Here is a 21,377-nt window from a genome sequence, read left to right on the forward strand (position 1 = left end):
GTGGCGCGGGCATCGAGACCCCGGGGACACACGCGCGGCTGACAAGGGGACACGCGGGGACGCGCGGAACCGCGCACGTGAACACCCACGTGCAAACACACGCACACGAGCACCCGAGCGAGCGGAAGCGCCGACGTGAGAGCACACGCGCGCGGTCACGGGCAGGCGCGTGCGCGCCCACGGGCACGCCCACACGAGCGCGGGAGGGCCACGGGCGCCGCGTGTGGCTCCGCACGTACCGCTCCCCCCGCCGCCGGCCCCGGTCACGCGTGGTCCCCGCCGCCCCCCGCGCGCCGCCCTCCCCGGCCCGCCCCGCCCCGCCCCGCCCGGCGCGGGGCCGCCCACCCGTGACGAGGCAGCACGTCAGCGCGCGCGGGGGCGGGAGTGGGGCGGTGGCGGCGACGGCGGCGCGGGCAAGGCGGGCGCTGTCCCGGGAGCCGTGAGTGCGGGGGTGCCCCGGGTCTCTATGCGGGGGGGGTCACGCGTGGCGGGAGGGATGCTCGGCGCGGGAAGGAAGGGAGCAAAACCCCGCTTCTCGCGGGGAAGGGCGGTTGTGGGAATACAGCCGTGCCGGGCGTGTCGGTGCTTTGCCGGGCGTGTCGGTGCCTTGCCGGGAGGGACCTTCCTCCTTCCAGTGCCCTTCCTCACTCCGCTCTCCCGATACTGATAGTAGCTGTGGCCCCCACGTGGTGTGTCCCTGTCCCCTCCTCTATGGCCGGAGTGCTCTGCTTGGGGTGGGGGTCTCCTGGCTTCTGGTGGCCGGTGTAAGCGAGGTCGGGGTTTCTCTCTGCCGCTTTGCAAGGTGCAGTCCCAGCTTTGCAAGGTGCAGTCCCACTGCAGGTCGCACCACCCACAAGCTGCTTCATGTGCTGGGTGGGCTCAGGAGTCGCTACTGAACTCCTTTACAAAGGGGCTCCCTGTTCACCCCTTGTCCCCCCAGGTTGGGGAAGCGCCAGAGCTGCTGCAGCAGGGATGTGGGGGGGCACACAGGCACCACATCCCAAATAACCCTTTCATCCCCTGCCCTGCCAGAAGATGCCGCCGTCCTTGCCTGCCACCATCAACATCCGGGAGCCCCGCTGGGACCAGAGCACCTTTCAAGGCCGGGCCAAGCACTTCTTCATGGTGACTGACCCCCGAAACCTGCTGCTCTCAGGGGCTACACTGGAGGAAGCCCGACGGGTGGTGGAGGACTACAGGTACCCACTGGGAGGAATGGATGTACCCTCAGCACTGCTCCCAGGCAGGAGCCATTCCCAGGAGTGGGAATAGAAGTGATACTGGCCTCCCTGGCCAAAGCCCCCAAAACTGCCTGGCTGGTCCCTAAGGCATCTCCCAGCCGCTGCAAACAATTTGGGGGACCAGCTGGGCCATGTGTGCTGGCAGAGGGTCTTTCAACAGGTGTTACCCTTACCTGGCAGGGCAGGCACTGTACAGCCTGGGCTGACAGAGGACCAGCTTTGGCGGGCAAAGTACATCTATGACTCAGCTTTCCACCCTGACACGGGCGAGAAGATGATCCTTGTGGGACGCATGTCTGCTCAGGTCCCCATGAACATGACCATTACTGGTTGCATGTTGACCTTCTACAGGTATCTGTCCCCTCCTCACCCCAGGACCAAGAGGATGCCTGGAGGATCCTCCTGGCTCTGGGGTGAGGAGGGGACACGTGTCCCATACCCTGCTCATACTTGTGCTGTAGGAGCATGGGTGGCATCCCCCAGTGTCTCCAGCACCCTTCTCTCTCTGGTAGGACTACACCAGCTGTGCTGTTCTGGCAGTGGGTCAACCAGTCCTTCAATGCCATTGTCAACTACACCAACCGCAGTGGGGATGCACCCATCACCCCCAGGTAAGCATCTCTCTAACCAGGTTCTCGAGACACCCCAAAACACCAGGGGTGTGCCTTGAATAGCAGGGAGCTGTGAGATGGGACAATGGAGGCCTGGTGAAGGCAGAGATGGATACCATTGGGGCTGTCAGTGTTAGTGGTAGAGCTGAGACAGGAACCCAGGTATCCTGGTGCTCTTGGAGGGTGAGCTGTTCCTTTCTTTGGAGGAGCAACTGGGATAGGGAGAGCCTGGCTTTACAGGTGTCACTTCTGCTCTTTCAGCCAGCTGGGGACAGCCTATGTGAGTGCAACCACGGGGGCAGTTGTCACAGCACTGGGACTCAAATCTCTCACCAAGGTAAGGTGACCCTTGGCCATCACAACTAGAGGACATGGACCCTCCCCATGGGATCTCCCTGAGTTCTGAGCTGAGCAGGGATTCACCTGGAGTGGGGGAGAAAATGAAGAAAAGGGGTTTGCCAAGTTTGCCCACACAAGGCAGCTGCTCTCCCCAGTGATGGCTGTGCAGATGGCCTGTCCCTCCAGCCTAGCTCTGGATGTATCTCCAGGCTTCTTGCACCCCTTAGCCTCTGTCCAGGCCTGGCAGAGGACCTGAGACCCCCCAGACCCTTTGGTCTGTGCAGATTTTTCTTTTTTTTTTTTTTTTTGGTCTGCCCCAGCTGAGAGTTGCAGGGGAGGAGGGAACATTTTTCTCCCAGTGGGGCTGGGACACCCCAAGGTCTTGCAGGAAGACAGAGGCAGACCCGGGGACAGCCAGCTCTGCCCCCTGACCCTTTTCATGACATTCTCCTGCTTTTCTCCCCAGCACTTGCCAGCCCTCATCGGCCGGTACGTGCCTTTTGCGGCTGTGGCAGCTGCCAACTGCATCAACATCCCGCTGATGAGGCAGAGGTGAGCCCCTGGCATGGGACAGGCTTGCCTCAGGGTTCGTAGGCACTGGTGGGGAGTGCAGGGACTTCCTTGCTGATCCTTAGCGTGGGGGGTTGACTTGGGGGTACAAGCACCTGATTGCAACCCAGGGAGTTGTTGGGCCGTGTAACAGCCCTGTTGAGGACTGCTGCCAAATGTGAATGTGGGTCCAGCTGAGACCCCCTCTGATTTATTGTGCGGCCAGTGGATGGGGTACAGGAGGATGCCAACCTCCCTTGGAGACATGTCCCTGTCCTGTGTCCTGATCCTCTCACCGTTGTGTCCTGTGGCCCCCTCATGCCCTCTGTCCCTGCAGAGAGCTCAAGCTGGGGATCCCTGTCACGGATGAGAATGGGAACCGCCTGGGCGAATCCACAGCAGCAGCCCAGAAGGCCATTTTCCAGGTAGTGGTGTCCCGCATTGGCATGGCAGCGCCGGCTATGGGTGAGTGTCCCCTCCTCCACCTGTGTTGGGAGTTTGCAGCTGGTCCCTGGCGGCATGGGATGGCGTCCCACTGCTGGCAGGGGGCTGTGAACACTGGGAACTCATATTCTTCCTTCCTGCCTCAGCCATTCCGCCGGTGATCATGAACATGCTGGAGAAGAGAGCTTTCCTGAAGGTACCAGTGAACCTGGGATGGGTGGGTGGGTGTAGAGACACCCACCAAGCTTGGCTCATCGTTGACACCCCTCAGGGCTGGCACCCTGTTGGGGAATAGACGGCTTCCCACCTTGTGTCCATCGCACTGACACACATCCTCTCCCTGTCCTTTTCAGCGGTACCCGTACCTGAACGCTCCCCTGCAGGTCGGCCTGGTGGGACTCTGGTAAGTCCTCCTCCTCCAATGGGCATTGCTGCCCTGGGCACAGACCAAGCCCAAGTGTATGGGACAGCGCTGCTTGGCAGTGTTGGGGGAGACCTGCTCCAGAGTTTCTTGGGGGGATGCCTGAGCTTGGCCAGGCTAGTAGCATCCTAGGCAGATGGGATGGAATATGAGGTTCTGGGGCCATCAGGGGACAGACTTTGCCTGCCCCACCTCACTAGCCAAATGTGGGGTCTGGAGCTTGGAGAGGCCATCTCTGTAGCCTTTTCTTGGCTGAACACCCCGCACAGTTCTGGGCTGCCTCATTGCTGCTCTGGGATCAGGCCACGGGTGGGTGTGGGTGATTTATACAGTCCAGATTCACCTTTCCATGTCTTTCCCTTGCAGTTTGGTGTTTGCCACCCCTTTGTGCTGCGCACTCTTCCCACAGAAAAGGTACAGACAGGCACTTTGTCTTCGTGTGTGGCTCCTGTGTGGGATAGGGCTGTTCTCTGACTCTCAAGAGATTTTTTTGCTTCTTCAAGCAGTCAGAAGCTTAAACCTGTGCGCACACATCTCTGTGCACAGGCAGCAGTGCAGACCCAAGGGTCTCTGCTGGGCCACAGGGACAGCATCCCTATGGGGTGCAGCAGGTATTTTCTGACCTGTGGCCACTGGTGGATATACCCCCTCCATCCTCTGTATCCATGTTTCCTCTGCAGCTCAATGCCTGTGAGCAGCCTGGAGCCTGAAGTCCAAGATGAGATCCGGAAGAAAAATCCGTGGCTGGAGACCGTCTACTTCAACAAAGGGCTCTGAACGGGTTCCTGGGGTGGCCAACGTGCCCCACAGAGCTGCCGGGCCAGCGCATTGCTGACCTTCACTCTTCGGATCCTCTTGGGGCTGCTGCCGCTTTCCCTTGGCTGTTGTGTGTCCATAGGTCCCAGGTGCTCAGCCCTGCTTCCCAGGGTGCCTGCAGCCATGCAGCACCACACCAAACCCAGTCCCTGTTCCCGGCTCTGCCCTGCTCTGGGGACATCCTGGCTGGCACCCTGGTGCAGTCCTCCTTTCTGCATGTGCCTGTAGCTCTGTGCAGTGCACAGGGAAGTGCAGGCAGCAGCACCAGGGACCTTGTGAGCAGTGGTGGAAGAAAAAAAAAAAGTGGGATGAGGCAGGAAAGGTGCTCCCCAGCTTTAGGAGGCAGCAGAGAATCAGGAATTGAAGGTAGAATACCTCTGCAGGCACCCTATGGTGCCCAGCAGTTCAGCAGCTGGTGCCTGGGGATGGCAGAGAAACTTTTGGAGAGGAAAACTCCCCATACCCAAAGTAGCTGGGGGTGAGTGATCAATTGCACGTAGTGGCTTGAATTCAGAGTGGGGGGCTCTCCCAGCCCAGGCGTGTGCTCCCAGCTCACCTTCTGCTCTCCTTTGGGCTGCTCTGGGGATTTAATCTGGCTTTCTGCTGCTTCCATCCCCAGAGCAAATGGCACATTTAATCCCAGTAGAGTCTTGGTTTTTATTCTCTTTTTAATGCCATCTGCGTTCAGGGCTGAGCTTCCCCTGAGGGGTTACTCTACCCCCTCCTGGAGTGCTTGCTTTCAGGTGGACCTTCTCAAATAGCTTTAACTGCACTGTGGTTTCCTTTAGATATTTTTGATATACATGTAATGTACCTATATATACCAAATAATAAAGGCAGATTGTTTATACAAAACCAACAGCAAAAAGAAGTGTGCTGCTGGCTAGTTTCTATATAGTGGAAAGGGACTGCTATTGGGGTGAAGATGGGAGCAGGAGAGAGGGGCAGGCTGCCTTCTGAGGTGCCTCTGCACCCCCTGGGGTCGAGTTCTGCTCCCTGCTTTCCAGCCCACTGCCTTTGCAGTAGCTGTGGCTGGCCTGGCGTGTGTTTAAGCTTATCCAGCTGTCAGGAGGGCTTTTTTTAGTACAGTCGGCTTTGGACCTCGCCGCTGCGCGGAGAGCTTTGCTAAGCTGCTGCCCTGGATGCTGCTGGTTTGGAGAGGCCAGAGCGTCACCCTGGCTCTGCCCACACTCACACCCCCTCTTGCAGCCCGCTCACAGGACAGTCCCAGCCCTGCTCCTGTGCCTTCCCTGCAGGACTATTTTTATCCCACTTTCTATGTACAGCTATCAGAGAGCACACTGAAGAGCACATCGCGGCTGTCACAGGACCCTGGCAAACCTGTGGGCAGCAGCTGCCTCCCGCTCAGCTTTCTGTCTGGCCAGGGCAGTCAGAAGGAGCCACGGATGTCCGTTCAGGGAGAGGAGGGATGGAGGCAACCGTGCTCTGCAGTGCCCCATGCTGAAGGGCAGAGGTGTGAGACTACTGCAAAGGGCAAGATGGGCACATGCAGCGGTGACGAGATCAGGGCTAGGCAGGCCAAAGCCGCCCTCTGCCACAGCTTCCACAGCTGGCAGGGGCTGGCAGAGGCCAGGCTCGAGGTGCTCCCCTCAAGGGGCAGCCAGGAGAACACCTGCACTCAGTGCCCACCCAGGGTGGGAAAGTGAGGGGATTGGGACTGGCATATCAGGGATCTTGTCCCCCTCCTTCTCCTGGCCCCAGAATATTGCAAATATCTCCCCTGAGCCAGCCATTGGCGGCTTATAAATAATGCAGCCCCTCGCAGTGCAATAAGGGCTTGTCAGTAGCTATTCTGCTCTCATAAATTAAAGATGAAAAGGTACAAGGCTCTTGCCAGAAAAATGAAGACAAATTTTTAATAGCTTGCCAAGACACAGGGAGATGGAGCGCTCAGGAAAAATGAATTACGTTTTTATTATGTGTTTTATTGTGGTGTAATTGAACGGGATTATCTGTGAATACAATATATTTCCAGAGCAGTGTAAAGAAAACAAAAATAATGATGACACCTTCCTCCTCCCACACACACCATCCAGCTTTGCAGGGACACCCTCCTTGTGTGCGCTGGCTGGCAGCTGCCCTGAGCTGCTGGTGGCCACCGGAGGCAGAGATGGAAATGGGAGGGATGTGGGACCAGAGACACAGCTGCTCGGGGTGGCTGGGTCCGGCTGAATGAGTCTGGCTGGCCTGAGTCCAGGGTCTCCTCAAGAGCCCCCCAAGAGCTGTGAGGCTGGGATACAGGGCAGTGTGGTGTGGCAGTACTCGGCCACACAGAGCCACTGAGTGTCTTTCATCTGTCACCTGCTTTCATGCCACCCCTGAGATCCCCTTTGGTCTGTCCCGCACCTGCACAAGCTGGCACCACTAGGCAGAGACCTGGAAAACTCAGTTCTGGAGCATTGCAGGTCTGGGGTGCTGTCTTGCAAACCAGCAACGGTGTCTGTTCTCTCTTGGAGCCGGCAGCAGTGCAGTGAGCCCAGACTCCGCCACATCACTGGGCTAGGGGGAACCTGCCCCCGTGGATTCCCCTGATTGGGGGAGAGAAAACTCGCTTGGCCGGTGAGTTTTGGGGGTAGACAAGCCCAAAAGGGACATTGCTGCCTCTGCAGAGGGGCCCAGGATGCAGCAGTGGATGCAGGAGGGCAAGGATGGTCAGTCCCTTCCGGAACTGGCTCATCACAGAGGTCAAGGGCCAGTCCCGGAAAGACAACAGCTGGATCTCCCCAGGGGTGCTGGGCGGCGCTGGGCTGGGGACATCGATTGGTCCCTGGCATTTTTAATGAGCTGCCCGACCACATGCTTTAACCTTGCCCATAATGAGGGCGAGCAGCAGCGATTCCTACTCCTCAGCCGGCTCCCCCAGCCTTAATGAGCTAATCAATACTTGTTCTCAGCTTAATTTCCAGCTAATTGCTCTTTAATGACGCCTGGAAATGGGCAGCCTCTTGCAAGGAGGAGCGGGCAGGCTCCCCCTCCCCAGTGCCCATCCCCAGTGGCAGGGGGTGCCGGGGTGCTAGCAGCGGGTCACCTTCCCTGGCTGCGTCCCAGCCCTGCTGGCGCTTCTGCAGGCTGGGGAAAAGGAGGGTGGCAAAACAGCGTGCGCGGTGCCACTGAGCTGGCAGCACCCTTTGGAGCACCCACCCCCTCCCGGCGGGGGGGGGCATGCAGCTCTGAGCACCAGGGCCAGCTGAACAGAGGATCCCACCATCCCAGGAGGGTGTGCCCAAGCCCCTCAGGACACTACATGGCGGTGAGGGCTCCCAGGCTCTGCTGACAGTTGGGCTTTTAGAGTACAGGAAGATGAGGGTGGTGGGGCTGAGGTGTCCATTAGTCCAGGCTCTGCCGCCCCCGGTACAGGGTCAGTGTCACCGCAAGGGGCCGGGGACGAGGCCAGCAGTGCCCTGGAGGTGGCAGCAGAGACGCCGCAGCCGCCGGTCCGCACCGCCACCGCAGCCCTGTGCCGGGGCAGCCCCGCGGGCCGGGTGGGGAAACCGGGGCTCCGGTTCCCTGCGGGGTCGGGGTGTGGGAGGAGCCGGGCGGGTCACGGGGCGCTGGAACCCACTCTCACCCGGCACCGGAGTGTCAAAGTTAGCAGGAGCGTGCCACTGTGGGGACATTCCCGGAATGCAGCCCCCGCCGTCTTTTTGGTTCCTGCCCCCGGGTTATTAGACTGGCGCTTGGATGGGGCTGGTGGGAAATCCTCACGAAACGGCACGATTCCTGCTGGGATGGAGCTGAGCCGCGGCGCTTGCCGGGGACCCTGGGCAGGCTGGGCACCGGGGCGTCCCTTTCCATCCGGCCGTCGCGCCTCGGGGCAGGCTGACCCTGTGCACAGCTGCAACTGCTTCCCTAAGAATTTGCTGACGGGTTGGTTCTTCAGAGGAATTTGGTCTGGAAAAGCCTGGAGAAACCTGAGCCTGGCTGCTTCCTAGAGCGGGTCTGGCCTGGCACGCAGGCAGGGGGGTCCTGCCTGCTGCCCGTGACTTGTCCCCACAGTGGAATCCTGGAATGTGGCTGGGACCCCTCGGGCACCACTCAGCCTTGGTGCAGGCTGGCCAGAACTGGGCTGTTTCAGGCTGTCAGACAGCAGGAAACAGTGTATTTGATGTGAAATGAGAGAGATTTGGTTTATTATCAGAAGGAGACTCCCATGGCCCTAGGCAGTGTGCTGGCAGCATTCTGTCCCAGGATCTCTGGTGACATTTGCTTCTGCTGTGACATAACCGACATTCTCAACCCCATCAGCCCAGCCCCAAAGCTGCTTGCCAGCCCTGCCTGACGTGATGTACATTGAGTCATTTGGCCTAGGACTTTTTTTCCAGAGCGGATTTTTCCCTTGGCCTTGTCTGCCATAAACCCCAGATTGCTATGGGGTGTTTGGGGGATCAGCCAAAAGCTGCGGAGGGGTCAGTGGGACCAGGAGCAGTGTGGTACCCCTGACTGGATGTGATGTGTTTCATTCTGATGGAAGAGCTCTGGAGGGATGCCAAGGATGTGGGCCTGCCAGGAGCACCATGGACTCCTGGCTTCTATGGGACCATCACAAGATGAAAAAAACAGTGAGATGGGGAGCAACCCACCAGGAAGGGAGTAGGAGACTTTGGTGCTTTAGGCTCAGCCTTCAAAACCCTGTTCCAGGAGCTTCAATGGGCTCACAAATAGTGAGGAAAAAGGAAAGATAAATAGCCAACACTGGTAGGGAGCCAGGAAAGCAATTTACCCAAGTGCCAGGTCATGCAGGGCAGTGATCACTCTTTTCTCCACAAAGTTGTCAAGCAACATAAGCCACAAGCCCTATTTGCAGCCGTGGTTGTGTTGATTGACTTCAGGTGTGATTGAGCAGAACTCCTTGTTAAGCACAGGTTAGATCTTCCACCTCTCATTCATAGCTGCTACTGTTTATTAACACATTCAATAGTCTCATTAAGCAGGAGGTTTAATTAACTGCCATGTTTGAGCTCCATCTTGTTGAGCTGAGCTAAGCTGCTCTTGGCTGTCTGAGGCTGGGTTGTGTTGCTCCACAACTGGAGTTGTTCCTGCTCAGATCTCTGTCGGGATTTCACCTTTGGTCAGGGCTTCTGCCCTGTTAGTGGTTGATGCAGTGATGCTCAGGTGAATTCAGCCACCCAGAGGCCATGATAATCGCATGAAGATAAGACACACCAAGTGTTTGGGCCATGGCACATGGGAAAAGGAACCATTTGTGGGAAAGGACAGCAGCAATGGGGCCTGCTCCCCCTTGCAAGGGCAAGAGACACAAGCAACCTGAAACACTGATGGTCTGTTTTCAGCAGTGCCTGGAATTTAAGTGCTGGCTCTGTTTCTGTGCTGGCCAGGAGCTTTTTGAGCAGGAGGTGGCATATGGGGCCAGGCTTGCTTCACTGCTTTGCCCCTGTGTGGAGCAGGGGCAGGTGAGGGTGTGTTTGGTGCAGAAATACCTGAATAAGCAGGCGGTCCTTCATCCCAAAGCGGGCAGGGTGGTATGGCAAGGATAGCCCAGGAGACTCAGCACTTCTGTCTGGGGCACCTACAGTCTGTCTCCTCTCTGCTCAGGCTCTGACCCAGCTCTGGGGCTGCATGTAGGAAAACCCCAGCCCTTCCTGACTTTTTCCCTGCTCCCAAAACAGCTGCAGCCACAGCTGCTCAGCAACTCGTGGATGCTGGACCTGAAAACATGTGGCATGTGGGGACTGAACTCAATAGGCTGAACAAGGGGAACCAGGCAGGAAGGCAGCCCTGAGCCAAGGGGCTGGGGGCCACAGAGGGGGAGTGGGATGTGAGGCTGAAGGCAGAGCTGGCAGAAAAACCCACTCTGCAGCAGGGGGCTGGAGAGGGGAGCTTGGCTGGCAGAGACAGATTTAAGGGGGCTGAAGCCTGCCACATTTTCCGTTGTTAGACATGGCTGGATTCACAGCGTGACCAAGCAAAAGCCCTGGAACCCGGAACGAATTTGCAGGAGGGTGTTAGAAAGCAAAAGCAGATTTTTGCAGCATGGTGAAGGAAACCAGATCCTTAGAGGGGTCCTGATTTGCTTCAGCTTCATGGGGGAACTAAATCCTGCAAATTTCTTGCCTGGAGAGGAGCAGGTTGTGTGATCCCCCCGACATGGCATCCGGAGCAGGATGCAAATGCACTGTGTGTGTTTGTGCTGCAAAGGTATGCCGGCTCCTCCACTCCTCAGAGCTGATTCCAGAGGGAAACTGAGGCAGGGAACAGCAAGGGAGCTTGCTGGGGAGGTCTGGAGCCCCAGCCCTGTGCACATGGGTTTTGCACAGCTGTGGCATGGAGCAGCCCCACCATTGCTCCCAGTAGCTCCACTGCAGCCACGGGAGCACCGTGGTGTACGCCCCAATACCTTCTTCAAACGTGGCTCCTGGTGTGAGGCAAGTGCGACATCCCCTGGGAGTTATCCTCCCACTTACTGCAGCTGCTCAAATTTTCAGTCTGTGTTTCCCAACCAAATTATAGGTTGAGAGATGCTTTTGACCACTTCCTTAGCCGTGCCCACCTCTCCCATTCACTTGTCCCCAAGGGCTGCTGCCAAGCTGGACTGCAAAGGAGGGCACCCAGTCCCTTCCTGCCCCATGGACGGGGCGGAGCATTAGCCCAGGTCCCGCACACGACTGGGGGTGATTCCAGCAGCGAGGTGCCGGTGCCGGGGAGCCGGAGCGGCGGAGCCCCGGGTCCAGGGTGCGGTGCGTGGCGGGACCCCGGCAGGGAAGGGGTGCCAGACAGCCCTTGTCCCGGTCCAGGGACGGGCCGCGGGCCCGGAGAGGGGCGGGGGGATTCACGTTTCGCTGACATCACGGCGGTGCTGGAGCGGCCGGGGGCCAGCAGCCCTGGGGGCCAGCAGCCCCGCCGCCACGGCCACTGCGCACCCGCGGCCCCCGGCACCGGCGCCTCCGGTAAGTGGCGGCTTATGGCGGGGTGGCTCCTGGGGGACCCCAAGAGACATCGTTCTTCTTCCCAACACTCTTCCAGCACACCCAGCGCCTGCACCCCAGACGTGAGGAGCCAGAGACCAACTTTGCAAGTCCCCCGTACCCTTTCTCTGGCCCCCCACATCCGTCGGGGGTTGGAGCCTTACTCCGTACAGATTGGGGTACGGTGGGCGGGGGAGGGCTCCGGCTGTGGGACCCTCTGCTCCTTTCCATCCCTAGGGCGCCTGGTGGTCTCTGGTAAACGGGTCAAATCTTCATGGTTTGTTATCCGGGGGGTGCGTATGTATAACCCACTATCCGGGCCACCTCCACCCCAGCTCTGGGCTGTGTTAGTCCCAAGAGTGGGGGGTGTAGCTGGAGGGGCTGCAGCTTGCCCTTCGGTGCTGTTACCAGCGGGAGAGGAGGGGACAGCCTGTCTGCCTAGGTCCCCTCCCTAGCCCCACTCGCTTATGATGAATCGCCCTGGGGTGGAGGACCATAATTTCACCCCATCTCAGAGAGGGCAGCCAGAGTGTAACATGGGGCAGGGAGGGATGTTCGCAAAGGGATTTGATTCATTGTCACTCTCTCTGGGGACAGGCTCTGAGATACCACGTTTTGCTCCCCAAGAGAGAAGGGAAGCCCAGAGCAGATCAGCTTCCTCTTACCCTGAGCAGGTGATGGAGGCTTGGGGTTTGAGGGCAGGGACCCTGCTGTGCTGGTACAGGCTGAGGACCCTGGCAGTTCAGTGGTTGCTCACCTGTGCACTGAGCTCCTCCATGATCAGCCTCAGTTCGCTGTGTGATGACTGAGGGGGTCACAAAACCTTCTGGGACGTGAGCATCTTTTCCCCTCCTCGAGTAGGTGGTGCCTAAAAAGAGAGGTTACAGCACAGGGAGGGAGAACAAAAGCCAGGCATGACTGGGAGCATCCTCCTGGCTCGGGTGCCTCCAGCACAGAAAGAGCACCTTGTCTGCAGGATCAGCCACTCCATTGTGCTTGTATGGATGGTGAGGGAGGAAAAAAGGGTTCATGACTCTTGCAAAGCAATGGGGAAAGGAAAGAAGCTTGAGAGCAACTTTCTGACAGGAGACCAGGAGCAGGGTATGAACGAGCTGAGCTATAATGTTCATAATGGCAGCCTGTCCAGTGCCCCGCCAGCCCTGTGGCTTCCCAGGCTGTGCTGGGGTCAGAGGAGCCTGGACTTTGCATGCTGGGCTGCCAAAGGAGCAAGGATGAAACCTGTTGGGCTGGGGTCATCAGCACTGTCTCTCCAGAAGATGCTCAGCATCTCAGGGCAGGAGCTGGTCGGGGAGCTCCAGGGTGCAAAGGCTGTGGCTTCAGGGCTGTGGATGAGAGGGGTTGGGACCAACCTCTCCCTGCACATCATGCAGTGCTGCTGTTCAGAGCAAGCCAGCCAGGAGACAAAGGAGTGGGAGACACTTCCTGCACCAGTAACACACTTTCTCCCTCCTCACAGGCCAGGATGGCTTCTCAGATCTAGACAGGGAGACCAGAGGAGTGCCAGAAATCCCCATCCAGGTGACAGTGGGATTGGGATAGAGGAGCTGCCGTGAGGATGTCTGAAGCCAAGCCCCACAGCATCTCTTGCCTGGTGCTTTCCTTGCTCTCTTTTCACTGGGCTTTGCTCCAGCTGGGCCAGGCTTTTCCCAGCACCTCTGACTACCTCCAGCGGGGCTGGCAGCGGCTGCTGGAGGAAGGGGAGGGCTGCACCGAGTGCCAGCCAGAGGAGTGCCCGATGCCACGCGGGTGCCTGGCTGGCACAGTGCGGGATGCCTGTGACTGCTGCTGGGAATGTGCCAACCTGGAGGGACAGATCTGTGACCTGGACAACACCAACCACTTCTACGGCAAGTGTGGGGAGCACCTGGAGTGCCGCTTGGATGCCGGGGACTTGCGTCACGGAGAGGTGCCCGAGCCCCAGTGTGCCTGCCTCTCCCAGCTGGCCCTCTGCGGCTCTGATGGCAAAACCTACGCCCAGATCTGCAGGTTCCTGGAGGCTGCCCGTGCCCACCCTGATGCCAACCTCACTGTGGCCCATGAAGGTCCCTGCGAGTCAGGTAGTGGCCCTGGAGCTGTGGGAAGAGATAAGCAAAGGGGGTCTGGCTTAACTGTTTCACCTGGCAGCAAAACCACAGGGACAGAACTGCACTGGGGGTTGCTCCATGTAGTGTCAGGCTCCCACTAGTCCCCCCACACTGCTGCTCTGGGGGAGCCCCTTGCAGATCCAGTGCTTGGAGAAATCTGGGAGCAGCTTTGCCAAGAGGGAGTGGAGTTTATGGGAAGCAACAAATCCTGCTGGAGCAGATGGGAAAGTTCCAGGGAATTGTTAGTGAATTCTTGGCGGCAGGGCTGGGTTCACACTGGCCTGTTGCTCCCGAGAAATGTGCCTGCCTCCTGCAAATAGAAACCAGGTTTGGATTGCCTTGGCTGTGTGATTTCCATCTCCCATTTAAAACTCAGGTGGGGGCTGAGAGGGGACAGTCTAGCAGGAAGGCCGTGCCCCATCCTGCCCAGTCTGGCACAGGTCACCCAGTTCTGTCACCACAGTCTGAGGGGTGTCAAGGTTGACATTCTTTTCTGTAGATCATCATGTCCTTGAGTGTTTTTTGGTATATTTGGTCGGTATACTTGGAGGTATATTTGGAGGTTGAACTCTGGCTCATGCTATGGGCCAGATCATGGAGCAGGTGTGGGTAAGAAGGGTGGTCCTCACTCTATCCCTCCAGGGGAGAGATGTGGAACCTGGAGCTCTTGGCTCCATCCAGGAGATGGGGACTTGCTGACTCTCTTCATTGCTGGCAGGAGCCCTGTGTCAGAACAGAGGCCTCATCTGGCTGGAAGCTCAACTACCTCATCCATCCTCAGCCTCAGGCTGGACGAGTGCCCCTTGGCCTTTCTCCCGCAGGAGGAGCGTGCTCCGATCGCTCAGGAGAGCTTTGCCCTGTAACTTTGCTGTTGTTGCACTCTTTCTGCTGTGTGTGTTGCTTGAGCATCATTGCACAGGCAGGGGAACTGAGGCCAGCAGGGATGGTAACCCTCCATGGACTGGGGGGCTGGGGAGGGAGCTCCCAGTCCCAGCTGTGAGGAGGGACGATGTTCTTGGGAAAGGTGAGGGTCTGCCATGGGAGGGAGGGGAGACAGACGCAGGAAGGGTCCCAGCATCTCTATGTGAACCAAATGCTGCTGCTCCAGAGACCAGCCCAGGAGAGCCCATGGGATCTGCCAAGGGTGGGGCCTCTTCTGAGCCCACCCTGCTCTCCTGTACCCCCCTCTCCAGAGCCTCAGATCACCTCTCCTCCCTATGACACGTGGAACGTCACTGGGCAGGATGTCATCTTCGGCTGCGAGGTGTTTGCCTACCCCATGGCATCCATTGAGTGGAGGAAGGATGGCACAGAGATGCTGCTGCCTGGAGATGACCCCCATATCTCTGTCCAGGTGAGCTGTGTGCCTAGGGCATTGAAGATGACCCCAGGGTGACCCAGTGCTTCTCAGAGCTCATGGACAACCAGACCTCAGAGTGCTCATACTCTGGGAATGGCCAAGCCTGGCTGCCTGGGGATGAGAAGGGGGGACTGGAGGCTGTACAATTTGAGGACTGTCTCAGCCAGGGCTGGTGTCTCGGTGGTAGGAGCCATCAGCATAGCTCTCTTCTATGATTTCCTCTAGTAATTTTTGAACTTATTCATAGAATCCTGCAGCAGGGAGTTTCCCACTTGCCTGCCTTTAGTTTGCTCTGTGTGCTGCCTTCACTTGCAGTCCCACTGGCAGGGCTGGAAAGAGGACCTCCAGAGTGCCTTACAGCCTGGGTTGTCCTCTGGTCCTACCAGCACACTCAGGCAGTTCCTGCTCTTTTTTCCCATCAGCAGGGCTTCCCTCTCAGAGCTGGCAGGTCCCGGGGTCACCATCCTGCCTGCCACCAGCCCCAAATATATCACCCAGCTGGGTGTACCTAGCTATTAAGAGGGTGTGAGCAGAGGCAAAGGAGCCATGCACCTCAGCCAGGCACCAATGGGGAAGAAATTGTGGTGGGATGGATGGAGGGTACCGGAGAAGGAGGTGGAACCTGGCACTGTGGCCCCGTTCCACCTTTCTGTCCTTCAAGCCTCCCGACAGCTTGCCGCAGGGTCCGGCTGAGGATCTTCACCCCAAGCACGACTACCCTGCCTGGTTGGAGGAAACTCTAGTGTCCTCCACCCCTGGCCACCACACCATAATAGCAGCCTGCAAACACAGCTGCAGCCCAGCTGCGTCAGGGAAAGCTTATTTATTCCTGGGGATAAACAGAAAATAGGACGGTTGCTGCAAGAGCAATCCTGGGACTTCACTGCCTGCTGAAACAGGGGACCCGGGGCTCTGTGGCACAGACTCCCCCTTGCTTCTGCTACAAGTGCTGACAGAAATTCCCCCGTTTTGCAGTTCAGAGGCGGTCCCCAGAAATACGAAGTGACAGGCTGGCTGCAGATCCAGGGTGTGCGGGTGACGGATGAGGGCACGTACCGCTGCTTCGCCAGGAACAGGGTCGGGGAGGTGGTGGCCTTGGCCAGCCTGACTGTCTTCACACCGGGTGAGCACCATGTCCTTATCCCCATGCTCTCATGGGCACATGGGAAGGGATGTTTGGGCACAGTGCACCAGCATGGCAGAAGTGGCTGGAGCATAGGGCTCTGCTGGGGATGCCCCAGAAAGCTGCTGTGCATGGTTTGGCTTTAGTCCTGGTGGGGAAGGGGACAGGCACAGCAGGGTGGCAATGTCACATTGTCCCCATGCTACCATTTCAGACCAACTCAACCTGACAGACTTCTCCCTGCTGAAGCCCCGCATGACACCTGAGGACTACGGGGAGAGTGAGGAGGACTACTACTAGCCCAGAGATGGCACGTCCAGCTGCAGAGATCACCTTGCCCACAGCAACCCTTCCCTGGGGCTTGGGGACCTCTCTGGAGCAAGCACCCTCCAGCCCAAAACTCCTTCTCTGAACAATCCTGGCACAGGGGATTTTTGGGGTGGGGGACAGGGTGACACATCCTTTTGGGGTACTGGGGATGGGATGCTGGCTGGTTGGCGAGGGCTGGGACCAGGGGCAGCTCTGCCTGAAGCAGGGTGGATCTGTCCTCTGGCACTGAGTGGAGACACAATGGCAAGTAGGACACTGTGGGATCAGCTGTGCTGTGTGTGATGAGGACTTGGTGCTGGAGATGGAGACAACCCTCTTTGGGAGAGTGAGGCCAGGGCAGGGACATTATGTCCTGTATGAATAATTTTTGGGGGAGCTGGAGCAGAGAGCTGGGACCTGACTCTGATAACAGTGTGTCACACCCCTGTCTGCTTTGTATCTTGCAAGCACAGAGACATCCCAGCTTCTCCCCAGAACCTGAGGAACCTGCTGCCAAAACATCCTTCTCTTCTGTTTTGTTTTTAACCAGAAAAGTAGTGATTTGAGGAAACCAGGCACTTGTGGCTTTCCGTGCTTTCGTGTCTCCAGCTGAACCACCCTTGTGGTCAGAAACACTTCGGCCTTTTTTTCACTGACTTTGTGTTTTCCCTTCCATGCCTTTGACTGACTTCATGCTTTTCTTTGTCATTTCAGTTGATGTTATTTAAAATATACACGTAGGTCAAAGCCAAGGCCAGCTGACTGTCCTGCATCCACAAGGATGATTATGAGGGTGAGGAAGGGTGCGAATACCGTGGACGCTACCTTGTCCATTGTGGGTTCTTGAGTTGAGGAGCCCTCCTGCCCGTCCCAGTGCTCACAGCTGGTCCTGGTGTGGGTCCTGGCCTTCCCACCCCACCTGGGAATGGGGGTGCCCAGAAGACAATCTCCTGTAGTGGTGATGCATTGACTCAAATCACAGTACTCCCATGTGTTCGGATCCCGTCCCACTGCTGCCCATTTTCATCTTGGGGTCCTAAGTTCTGCGATACTGGGGTCTCCACCCAAGTGACCACTGCCCTGTCAAGTGTGGAGCAGCTCTGTGCCTAGTTGGTGTGCTCCAGTTTCCACTGGAAACATTTTTTTTTTTTTTTAAATCCCACCTACCTCCCAGAGCTAGTGATTTAGAGCAAACTTTAATTTGAAGGGAGCAGAGGAAGGAAGCTCAGAGCTGCACTCTACTGCTCACTGCCCAGAGAGGTCTGGCAAAACCATTCCTATGGGCATTCTGGGGATGAGCTCACATTCAAGGGGTGCTTTACCCCCAAAGCAGCAGCATTTACAGGACTTCTGGTGCTCAAAACCTCCATTTGGACCAAACCACTCCCAGTTACTCAGTCTGTGCTCCAGGGAGGTCCAGAGCTGTGGCAGGGAGCCAGACCCTGTGAGAAATGAATTGGCCAGACCCCAGGCAGGAGCAGGCAGGATGCAATAAGGCTGGCAGCTTGGGTCCCGTGCTACTCTCCTTCACATGTTTTTTCTTTTCTTTTCTTCCTTTTTCTCTTGCGAGCTGGCTCAGATGACACAATTACAGCACTGAAACCTGAACAAGCAAATAAAAGGGATTTGTCTGGAATTGGCAGTGAAGCAAAATTCCTGCAGACGGTGAGGCTGGGCCAGTTCTGGCCCCCTGCACCACAGCTTGATGGGGCACTGCTGCCCTGCCTGCTGGAGTGCCTATCCTTTCTGGCAGAAACCTCCTTCTCAGCCAGAGAAATGCAAAAGCCATTGTTGCCCCAGCTTCTCCTTCCATGTGACAGCATAACAGAATCCCCCTGGGCTGTTCCAGCAGGGTCGGAGGGTGTTCAGGAGGCACCAGGGACAGAAGTGTGCCATTGGCTTTCATTTTGCTTTTTTTGGGTGTAAAACATGCTTTCAGAGAAGCTGGGCCTTTTTTATCCATCCTGATCCCCTTCCTGTTTTGCACAAAAATGAGCTGGTGGAATTGGGCCACACTCAGGATGAGGCTGCCATGGGGAAATCTGAGAGTGTCCCGGAGTTTCAGCAGTCAAGAGCTGCTTGCTGGGCTCCCTGCCGGTGCCCAGGGCTGGCCCCCAGCCAGGGCTGCCATGCCAACCCTCCTCAGGGCCAGGCTTGCCCTGCCTGTGTTGGCACAAATCCAGGTCGTGGCGGGTGTGGATGCAGCGTTGGTCTGGCTGGAGAGTGTCAGATGGGTCACACACTCCATTCCTGGCTCTCCATGTGCTCTGCAGGACAATGCCCTGCCGGGGCAACTGCATTTTGGTCTCAGTCCTTGCCCCCCTCTGCTTCACACCCAGTGCCTTCATACCCTGTAGGGAGCTGGCAGGGGATGCTGGTGATTCCTGTCTGGCAGGAAGAGCGGTGGGGATATGATGACTGAGAGGCGGGGGGGAAACTGGAGCAAAAGCTCCTGGCCAAAATTAACCAAACCAAGGGCTGTGTCTCCCAGACTGCTCGGATCCCCCTGTGGGAGAGGGCTGCCTGACTGGCAGGCTGGAGCTCAGCCAGGAGTTGAGCTCCACTCCCCCCAAGGTGAAAGGCAGCAGAGTGGCTCCAGGGGCACAGAGAGGGCTGGTGTCTCCTCATCCCAGCTCCCAGTCTTGCCATTTCCAGTCACTTAAAAATTAAAGAAGCCAATATTGCTGCACAGCTGGAATCGGTCACTGCCACAGAGCTTAATTGAGGTTATTTGTTGGCTCTAAACACATTTGGTCACCTCTGCTACTGGCTGCTCAGATGTTTCCTGCAGCCCTTGCCCCAAGGAGGGGGGTACCCCAGGCTCTGCAGATCCTGTTCTCAGCTTCAGGCACCCAGAGGATCCCAGGGACCTGACCAAACCTGGTGTTGGTGTGAGTTCAGAGGGTCTGCCCCAACAGCATGCAGCACCAAATTCCTTTGCTGGCCAATCTTTGGTGCAGTTGCTTTCTGGGGGCAGAGGGGTCTGAGCAGGTCCTGCCAGCCCAGCTGACTGCACTCAGGGCATCTGTTCAGGAGGGCCCAGAGGTCAGGCTGATGTCGGGGTGGGCAGAGCTGGACTGGGAAGTGTTGACATGGCCACTGGCCCAGGCACAGCACCGACACCTCCTGGCCACCGGGAATGAGCAGGGTGCGAGCACCTCCCAGGGCACCAGAGGTCACTGCGTGCCTGCGTATAAAGAAAGGGCGGCTTGTCCTGCCAGGACCTGAAAGACCTGGAGGTGCACCTTCTGACCAGCTGCCAACCACAGGGTTTTGCGGTCTGCAGGGAAAACCCACCAAGTGTGGCAGGTAAATACACTCCTCTAACAAAAACATGCTGTCCCTGTCCTTCCCTGCCCTTGGGGATGCTGGGACCTGCCCCTGTCTGGGCCTGGGCAGGGGGCACACGGAATCATAGAATAGTTTGGATTGGAAGGGACCTCAGAGGTCATTTAGTTCCAACGGCTCTGCCATGGGCAGGGACACCTTCCACCAGACCAGGTTGCTCAGAGCCCCACCCAGCCTGGTCTTGAACACTTTTGGGGCTGGGGAGTCCACAACTTCTCTGGGCAACCTATGCTGGTTCCTTGCCACCCTCACAAAAAGAGCATTTCTTTCTAATGTCAGATCTAACTCCCTTTCAGCTTAAAGCCATTCACCCTTTTTCTATCACTGCATGCCCTTGTCAAAAGTCCTTCTCCAGCTCTCTTATAGACCCTTTCAGTTCTGGAAGGTGCTTTAAGGTGCTCCTGGAGCCCTGTCTTCTTCAGCCTACCCTTCTTCAGGCCCATTTCTCTCAGCCTGTCTCTAGCCCTCTGAGCATCTTCATGGCCCTCCTCAGGACCTGCTCCAACAGGTCCACGCTCATCTTATGCTGGGAGCCCCAGAGCTGGACACAGCACTCAGGTAGGGTCTCACAAAAGCAGAGTAGAGAGAGAATCACCTCCCTCAATTGCTGGCCGTGCTTCTTGTGGTGCACCCGCGGCTCCATCCCCGAGTCCAGGTTTGGGCCAGGGCCGTGATTAGCCGTGAAACAGTGCCATCTCCTGGCAAAGCCACCGGCCCCGCCGGCCCTGCCACTGCGCTGGGCAGCCTGAAAATGCACGCGGGGCCTCAGGCACCCTGACCCTCAAATTCATCCGAGCTTGCTCCGTGCCCTTTCCCTGCCCCTGGCAGAACCTCTGCCTTGCTGGGAGGGGTGATCACAAGCGACATGAGTATGAAGTGTCTCTCGGGATGATCACCAGAGCCAGAATATCCTCTTGATGCTGCTTTTGGATGGCTGCTGCAGGCAGAGCTGGGATGAGGCAGAGCCTGGAGATGTTCAGCTGTAATCCTTGGGTGTCTACGTTGAACCAGGCTTGCAAAAGGGTAAACACACCCCTCATGACCATTCTGACAGTCCCCCCACACCATGGGCATCTCCCATGGGAGATCAGTGGCTTCTGGCAGAGGCTCATTGAGCCTGAACTGATCACTGGTCATGCCTGGATGGAAGCAGTACTGTAACCTCGCTCTGCAAACAGGTAAACTGAGGCACAAAGAAACTACACATGGAGAACTCAACCAGAGCCAGAGATACATTTAGGGCAGAGTGACCAGCCACCCCCAGGACTTCTGTCCCCAACCAATCCCTACCCCTGTTGGGGGATGGCATTTTTTCCCCTGTCTTCTGCGTGGCATCTCTTCACCCTGCTGTGGTGGCTCAAAGAGAAAATAAAATAGCAAGACAGCTTCCCTGCCTCCACCCAGCACTTATACTGCCTGATAAACAAAATGGAAATAAATCCTCCTGCGTTTGCAGCAAATAGGTCTCCATGGGGGGTTGCTTTCAATAATTCAAATGCTGTTGCAGAGCAGAACCCACGCCAATGGGTTTTAATAAACACAGCCGTAATGTGACATGCAATTTATTATTAGGCTTAAAACAGGGAGCAAAGAGTTTAATAAAAGCACCAGGTTCCCTGTATCAGTCACAGCAAGTGGCGGGGTGCTAGCTGTGGGGGGAGGTTGGGCGAGCTGGCTGCAGGGACATGCAGAGCTGGGTTTGCTTTGCTGTGTGCCCCTCAATCTGGCACTGCAGGAATCCTGGGCAATGCATGGAGATGTGAGCCA

General features: G+C 57.4%; 2 protein-coding genes across 3 annotated transcripts; both read left to right on the forward strand.

Annotated features, from left to right (window-relative positions):
- The first annotated feature begins 382 nt into the window (after positions 1 to 382).
- On the forward strand, positions 383 to 5,363 carry SFXN3 (sideroflexin 3). Its single transcript, XM_066191038.1, has 11 exons — positions 383 to 439; positions 1,033 to 1,199; positions 1,422 to 1,592; positions 1,754 to 1,852; positions 2,114 to 2,189; positions 2,658 to 2,743; positions 3,078 to 3,205; positions 3,331 to 3,380; positions 3,538 to 3,587; positions 3,972 to 4,019; positions 4,286 to 5,363. Exons 2-11 carry the CDS (start codon positions 1,036 to 1,038, stop codon positions 4,380 to 4,382), a joined length of 969 nt encoding a protein of 322 aa, XP_066047135.1. The 5' UTR covers positions 383 to 439; positions 1,033 to 1,035; the 3' UTR covers positions 4,383 to 5,363.
- Positions 5,364 to 7,618: 2,255 nt separating this feature from the next.
- Positions 7,619 to 17,904, forward strand: KAZALD1 (Kazal type serine peptidase inhibitor domain 1). Of its 2 annotated transcripts, none has more exons than XM_066190574.1 (5): positions 7,619 to 7,692; positions 12,843 to 13,443; positions 14,664 to 14,824; positions 15,806 to 15,953; positions 16,168 to 17,904. In XM_066190574.1, the coding sequence occupies exons 2-5, from the start codon at positions 12,942 to 12,944 to the stop codon at positions 16,251 to 16,253; spliced, it is 897 nt and encodes a 298-aa protein (XP_066046671.1). In that variant the 5' UTR covers positions 7,619 to 7,692; positions 12,843 to 12,941; the 3' UTR covers positions 16,254 to 17,904. The 2 variants fall into 2 exon arrangements, with proteins under 2 accessions (XP_066046671.1, XP_066046672.1); XM_066190575.1 differs by lacking the exon at positions 7,619 to 7,692 and adding an exon at positions 11,330 to 11,347.
- Positions 17,905 to 21,377: the final 3,473 nt, after the last annotated feature.

This window comes from Chamaea fasciata, unplaced genomic scaffold (genome assembly GCF_029207755.1).
Source record: "Chamaea fasciata isolate MVZ Bird 193981 ecotype frontalis unplaced genomic scaffold, bChaFas1.0.hap1 SCAF_9, whole genome shotgun sequence".
Classification (NCBI taxonomy): Eukaryota; Metazoa; Chordata; class Aves; order Passeriformes; family Sylviidae; genus Chamaea; species Chamaea fasciata.

Coding starts and splice junctions, on each gene's coding strand:
- SFXN3 (XM_066191038.1), top strand. CDS start 1,036: ATGCCGCCGTCCTTGCCTGCCACCATCAACATCCGGGAGCCCCGCTGG. Junction 2,744..3,077: donor ATCCCGCTGATGAGGCAGAG/GTGAGCCCCTGG, acceptor CTGTCCCTGCAG/AGAGCTCAAGCTGGGGATCC. Junction 3,381..3,537: donor AGAAGAGAGCTTTCCTGAAG/GTACCAGTGAAC, acceptor TGTCCTTTTCAG/CGGTACCCGTACCTGAACGC.
- KAZALD1 (XM_066190574.1), top strand. CDS start 12,942: ATGTCTGAAGCCAAGCCCCACAGCATCTCTTGCCTGGTGCTTTCCTTG. Junction 14,825..15,805: donor ACCCCCATATCTCTGTCCAG/GTGAGCTGTGTG, acceptor CCCGTTTTGCAG/TTCAGAGGCGGTCCCCAGAA. Junction 15,954..16,167: donor CCTGACTGTCTTCACACCGG/GTGAGCACCATG, acceptor CTACCATTTCAG/ACCAACTCAACCTGACAGAC.